We start from the raw sequence: 7,322 nt of genomic DNA, 5'->3' as shown, positions 1-7,322 counted from the left end.
TCCCTGTCCTATTACATTACTGCAGAGGAGGTCTGTGATTGGACAGGGAAAAGGGGGCGGAGCTAAGAGTTCAGAGAGAGGGAGTGTCCCAGAGGGTAGGGAGAAGAACCAAGATGGCTTTGAACTTGTACCTGCATGGCATTTACCAGTCACAAGTAGCTATGATTTCACAAGGTCAGAAATATTGGAATAGCCGGGCGTGGTGGCGCACGCCTTTAATCCCAGCACCAGGGAGGCAGAGGCAGGCGGATTTCTGAGTTTGAGGTCAGCCTGGTCTACAGAGTGAGTTCCAGGACAGCCAGGGCTACACAGAGAAATCCTGTCTCAAAAAACCAAAAAAGAAAAAAGAAAGAAAAAGAAATAGTCTCACTTTCTTAGGCTAGTGAGAAGCAGAACTGACCTTCAGGAAGGTTAATTTGATGGTGATGAATACAAATGTTCAGAGACTGTTCACAAAGGTGGACAGTCTAAGTCTAGTGCAAGCTTTAGGTAAGAGAAAATTAAGATTAACCTAAAAATGTGATAGTTTAGAGCAAAGCAGAGACGCATGTGCAGCTTAGTGGTAGAGCATACATAAGTGTCTAGCATACATAAAGCCTTGAGTTCAGTCTCCAGAACTGGTGGCAGCAGTAGGTGTGTGTCTGGTGGGGGAGTGTGTGTGTGGCTATAAGGGGGAGAAAAAGAAAGAAAAGTTAAGGAAGACAAGAAAACATAAGATTAAACCTAATTAACAGTATGTGAGGTGGACCTAGTTGGGTAGGCCTATAATGTCAGCAACTCAGGAGGCCAGCCTGGGAAACTTAGATCCTGTCTTTAAAAAGAAAATAACAAATAAACAAACAAATGGGAGAGAGACCTGGAGGCATGGCTCAACAGTCTTGCAGAACAGATTAAGTTCTCAGTACCCACAAGACTCACAACCATCTGTAACTCCAATTCCAGGGGACTCGGAGGCCCTCTTCTGGTTTCCACTGGCATTCCATTCATGTGGTACACAAACACACATGTGGCAAGACATCCATACATGTCAAATGAGATCTTTTAAAAAAGATCTTAAAACAGTAAAGGGGTCTGGGATATAATAGCTATGTGTGATCGGATTGGGAGCAGATTGAATACAAGGCATTAGGAAGCTATGTTCCTCCAAATGACATGTGTAGAACAGGGTCCAGAGATGGCATAGTAGGTAAAAATATTTCCTGCTAAACCTAATGCTCAGAGTTCAATCCACAAGGTATTAGGAATCAGTTCTCACATGCTTCATTTTACATAGCAAAGTATAACCAGTCTGAAAACAGCCATTTCTTCCTGTTCCTTGTTCTGTAAGTCATTCTGAAGGAGAGAATAAGTCAATGATAAGCAGTTATATATTTTTATTAGCTAATGGTTAGAGCTGGTGTGTTGGCCATCAAGAGCATTATTAGATTCATCTCTTAGATAAAGTCAAGTGTCATTTGCAAGGAATTCACAGGAAAAGCCATTCTCATTCTATTGAATGGTAATATTATATTACTGGGTAACTTACTTTGAGATGGAGACCCTACTGGGATGTTAGCTGGTGTCCAGGTCAGCATTGCTTGCCCTGTCAATATATACTACAACTAATAAAGATAAAAACCATGTAGAGAGAGAACAGAGGCACAATTATTGATCTTTATTATACAGAAATGTGAAGGCAATATACACTAAATGAGTGTTTGGCAGTGAACATTACAGAGATTAAAAGTGAAGACATTCTCATTGTATGGACATATAAAAATAAACATTGAGAGTTGCAAGAAAGAATTCAACTTCTATTTCCCAAACAAGCTAAAGCTTTCAAAGGAAAATCTGGTTTCAATTCACTATGAATTGTTCTAATGGGAGGGAAGATGAGCTGCTAGAATATACATGGCCTGGCTTTTGCCCTTCTAGAAAGCCAGACTAAGGCCCTTTTGCTTAGCTTCTCAAATGACAACTTTTATCTCTACTCATCTAAGACTCAGATGAAATGAAAACATAACAATGAGCTAGACACCTTTCACGGACCTAGGTAGGTTCAGGGGAACAGATGAGGTTACACTAATTTATTTCTGATTAGAAGGATTTGGTGTTAGTCCAAGTCATCTGTTGTAGCTGTGTGAAAGCCTGTCTCTCCCAGGTGGTCAACAGGGTGCTTGAAATCTTAACACAGTGCTGGCCTCTTCACAGCCCTTGCGCCCAGGCTTTGCATTTGTTGCTGGTGACTCAACTGGCCATCTAAATAGGATCTTTTCACCCTCTCTCCTGAAGCAAAAACATTTTACGGGATTTGGCCAGGATGGCTGTGTTGAAAGAAGACACAATTTAGAGGGTGTCAACAGATTAAATATAGACAGAATTACTGCCAAAGCCCTTAAATACAGGGAAAATTTATCAATTTATGTAGGAAATAAAAACAGGGACTATGCAAATATGGAGGTTGGCTACATTGTTGGGACTCAATGCTGTAATTTGCGTCTTGAAACTTATAATTCCCTTAATTTTATCAGAGTAGAAATATTTAAAGTAGTCTAGAACAAACAGAACAGTCACATACTAAAGGATGAAAAGTCTTTAATTTTTGAATGCGAGATGGTCTCATATAGCCAAGGCTAGCCCTGCTCAGATGACACTTGGTTTCAGGGATGTGAAGTCTCATGTTACCTCCCTTCTCTACAGGTCCTAATGCTGGCTGTAAGGAGGAGGTGACTGAGGCACATTGCCTTTTCAATTCAGAATCTTAATGAGTGTGGGAGCCAGACAGTGCTAAAAAGGAGTGTAGAATACATTTCTGCTTTGAGAACTAAGGGATTCGGGTCATCAAACTTGGAGTGTTTTCATTATATGAAGATGAGAAAATCACAGGTGGGAGGTATAATCTTAGGAACCATTTGCTTCAAAAATTAGTTTTGCTTCCACTGCCTCTCATTCAAAGAGTCAGTGATTTCAGGAAGTGTCACTGTTTAACAGAGTGGAGAAACAAAGCCTGAGAAAACATGAGTAAGGGAGAAAAAAATTAAATATGGTTTACTCTTCATTTCCTTCATGTCTTGTTGCTGGAAAACTCTAATCCCCACACAGGAACTCCTGTTTATCCACAAACATACTTGTTAAAACGGGAGATGTTTATTACATGTGTGTGGGTTCACCCCTTTCATTCAGACAGAATTAAGTGAGGAGAAATAGTATGCTTAGAAGGTCATGGCCAACAGAGAGGCCCTGAAGTTTTCCTCAAGTCAGAAGTCTGATCAAAAAGAGGGGAAATGATGACAGTATCTTATCACACTGAACTCAGAGATGGGGTCCCTGACAGTCACCAGCCAGCAGGGAAAAGGAGACGCCCGCCTGCTGACTTTAGGATTTGTTGAAGGCTGCCAGCACAGCCCAGATCATCTCTGTAGCATTGTGCTTTGTCCCCTCCACTTCAGGGTCCAGTTCTACTAGGTCCTTGGTTCGATTCATTGCCACATCATACTTATCATCTGTCAGACAAGAGAAGACATTCTCTAGAACATCGGAAGAGTGGGCCAGTACCAGTAGGGCCAGTGTTCGCCTGTCCATGCGCTGAGGGTCATTTACCCACCGTTCCAGCACACTGTCTTGAAGCTTTTTCATTAGTCGCTGTTTCTCTGTCGTATTGGTCACTGGATGAGTGGTCATGTCGAACAGCAGGAAATTCTGCTTCTCTGTGGTTAGAATACCCTTTTCTACCAGGTTCTTGGCAATTCGTTCTCGTACATTTCTCAGCTGGTATTGTAATTTGAAAGGGTTCCATGTCTCACCTGTTGGGAAACAGACAGTGGAAAACAAAATTTAAAAAGCCAGTTTGTTATTTGAGCCTCGTTTAAAAATTTTTTTAAAAAAGATTTATTTATTTTATTTATATGAGTGCAATGTAGCTGTCTTCAGACACATCAGAAGAGAGCATCGGATCCCATCACAGATGGTTGTGAGCCACCATGTAGTTGCTGGGAATTGTACTCAAGACCTCTGGAAGAGCACCCAGTGCTCTTAACTGCTGAGCCATCTCTCCAGCACGCCTTGTTTAAAATTTTAAAAGCACAATCTCCATCCATGGAGGAACATGTCAACTCACTCTCTGATCCATACTTTGTGTTTTCTATGTTGGTTTTGATTCCAACTAATTTACCTTAAATGATCCAACTAATTTACATTAAATGATCCTCAAAATCATCCACACACACATATGTAAGCACACACACAAAACATAAATGCATAAAACCATACACAAATATACACATGCATATGCTCTTACACATATGCAGGTGCGCGCATGTGCACACACACACACACATGATGGGTTTCCATCATGCTAGTGCTCATGGAATATTTACACTGATTATTTAGTATGTATGGAAACATGTGTGCCACAGTATGTGAGTGATAGTCAGAACTGGTTCTCTCCTTTTGCCTGGTAGATTCTAGTGATCAAACTCAGGTCATGAAGCTTGGCAGCAAGCACCTTTATTTGCTCAAAGCATCTTGCCAGCCTTCTGGACTTTAAATTTTTATTCTTTAATTGTCTTTGGTGTATTTCTAGTTATGTATGTACACAGGTGTGCACAGAGACCAGAACAGGGTGTTGAATATCCTGGAGCTGGAGTTACAGGCTCTTGCAAGCCACCTGACACAAGTGCTGGGAACTGAACTCAGATCCTCTGGAAGAGCAGGAAGCATTCTTAACCACTGAGCCAGCTCTCTGGCCCCTTATTTCAACTCATGTATGAATTCTCTGTGATGTTGTTAGTCATTGAATTTCTCTCTCTCTCTCTGTGTGTGTGTGTGTGTGTGTTTGTGAACATGGATGTCAGAGAGCAGCCTCAGGATCATCGAGCCATTCTTTTTCTCAGACAGGATCTCACCTGCCTGGAGACTGCCAAGTAGGTTGGGCTGGCTCGTCAAGCTAGTCTCCTCACTGGGATTAAAATGCAGATTACTTGGCCTAGAGTATCCATTCATCCACCCACCACCCATTTGGGTTCTGGGGATCAAATTCATGTTTTTATGCTTGCAAGACAAGTAGTTTACTGACTGGGCTCTCTCTTTCTCCAGCCCGTTCTTATGTTTTTGCCATTCTCTTCAAGATATTAGTTTTTCTAGGATGACTTCTTTTCCATATCACATGTGTTCTAGTTGGGTTGGTAAAACTAAAAACAGTGTTTGCTTCAGCAGCAAAAACACTAAAATTGGAATGATACACAGATTAGCATGACCCATGCACATGGGTGACACAAAAATTCATGAAATGTTTCATACTTAAAAATAAAATATAAAAAATAAAATATAATATGAGAGATCTAAGGTTCCTTTCTTCTACTTATTGGGTGGAAGGCCTATCCAAAAGTGGTGACCTGACAATATGGATCAAGCTGTCCCATTCCAGCTTCTTTGAAGAGGTTCTAGACTAGAAAAGAAATGACAAGAAAGAGGACAAAAGGCTGCCTGCCATCCCACTACCCATAGTGCAAGAGGGTATCACACTAGGAGAAATGGGCTAAAAGTCTGCAGAAAGAGTTCCATAGCTGAACCTGAGAAGTCCATTTGGTTGAGTGTAGAGAATTTTAAGTCTAAAGGTGTTGCTGAAAACCATGGAAATGTTGGTAAACAATTACTAGGATTCTGAGAGCAAACATTAATTGACAAAGCCTCCTAGAATTTAACAGTAACCAGAGAAAATGCTGCAAAACCCTGATGGGATCATGGCTAACTCTAGTGGGTACAAGGGTGTGTACTTAGACTAGACGCACACACTCAGGTGCAATCAGAACAGGATTTGGAGCTTGATTGAAGGATGTCACAGACACCAGGGGATTAAGCATAACCTTTGACCAAACATGTAACAGTAAGCTACCATCCACCCAACCCCCATCTACTTTCCTTTCTGAGACAGTGCCTGAACATATACAAAGTGGCTTATATTTCCTACTGTCTGGCCTCAAACTGGTGATCCTTCTGCCTCAGGTGTGCATTCCCCTGCCCAGATAACAAGCAGCTATGACTCTAATAAGTTAGGCTTGAATATACATCTCTGGTAGACTTCCAGGTTTTCCTGGAATTCTGGTTTTCTTTTGGTTTTCTTCTTCTTCTTCTTTTTTATTTTTATTTATTTAATTTTTTTCGAGACAGGGTTTCTCTGTATAGCCCTGGCTGTCCTGGAACTCACTTTGTAGACCAGGCTGGCCTTGAACTCAGAAATCCACCTGCCTCTGCCTCCCAAGTGCTGGGACTAAAGGTGTGCGCCGCTGCTGCCGCCACCACCACCACCACCACCAGGCTGAATTCTGGTGTTCTATATTGCAGAAACTCTATTTGACCTGGTAAAGTTGAGAAGGCTGAGGTTTGCTTCCCGTGCTTGATGGACAGGAGCTATTCAGGTGTCTGAAAACAGCTACAGTGTAATTATATATTATAAATCTTAAAAAAACCCAAATGTAATTGGCTAAAGGGGTTATGCTGCTTGCTTTTCATTGTCACCTTGGTTTCGATTCCCAGGAGAGGGCTGGCTGGAAGAAACAGCAGGTAACAAGTGCTTATGGGAGAGCCTGCTGACCAGGGGCTGATCCCTGTAATCTACATGGAAGGAGAGATTCCTGAAAGCTGTTTCCTGACTTCCACATGTGTGCAATGGCACACACACACACACATGCTAAAAGTAAGGGGTACCTGCTGAGATGGCTCAGGGGTCAAGGCACTTGCTGCCAAGCCTGACAGTCTGAGTTTGAACTTGGACCTCAATGGTGGAAGAAAACTGACTCCTAGGAATTGTCTTCTGACCTTCAGATGTGTACTGTGGCAATTGCTTGTGCACACCCCACACACTATGTAAATAAAAATGTAATAATAAAAAGGAGTTGCCAGGAAGGCATGCCCTTTGGTATGTGTGTAAAGGCCGTGTCTAGGAGGGTTAGCTGAGAAGGAAAGCCCCATCTTAGACACTGGATGAGTAAAAGGAGACAAAGGGAAGCCTTGAACATCAGCAGTCAATCTCTCTGCTTCCTGACTGTGGGCAGATGTGCGCAGCTGCCTTCCACTCCCAATGCTATGCCTTTCCTGCTAAGATAGACAGTATCTTGTCAAAACTTGAACCAAAATAAAGCCTCTCTTTCAGGCAAAATAAATTCTCCCCTTCTAAATTACTTCTTGTCATGTGCTTTGGCAAAACCTTTGATTAACAAGTGGCTTATGCTAACCAGGCGATTTAATGAGAATGAGAGAGAGACAGAGACAGAGAGACAGAGAGATAGAGATAGAGAGGGATAGAGAGACAGAGAGAGAGATAGAGAGACAGAGAGAGAGAGAGA

General features: G+C 41.9%; 1 protein-coding gene and 1 pseudogene across 1 annotated transcript in view; one reads left to right on the top strand and one right to left on the bottom strand.

The window, feature by feature from the left end:
* Positions 1-1,644: 1,644 nt before the first annotated feature.
* Golph3l (golgi phosphoprotein 3 like) overlaps positions 1,645-7,322 on the bottom strand; it is a 31,056-nt gene continuing 25,378 nt past the window's right edge. Inside the window, exon 5 of the mRNA XM_029537496.1 lies at positions 1,645-3,782. Coding sequence (XP_029393356.1) covers positions 3,355-3,782 — 428 coding nt within the window. The 3' untranslated portion in view covers positions 1,645-3,354. The remainder of the gene's footprint in view (positions 3,783-7,322) is intronic.
* On the top strand, positions 5,182-5,281 carry LOC115064007 (annotated as a pseudogene).

This window comes from Mus pahari, chromosome 4 (genome assembly GCF_900095145.1).
Source record: "Mus pahari chromosome 4, PAHARI_EIJ_v1.1, whole genome shotgun sequence".
NCBI classification, from domain to species: Eukaryota; Metazoa; Chordata; class Mammalia; order Rodentia; family Muridae; genus Mus; species Mus pahari.
Note: the sequence above shows the minus strand (reverse complement) of the source record. Positions and strands in the feature narration are given on the sequence as shown.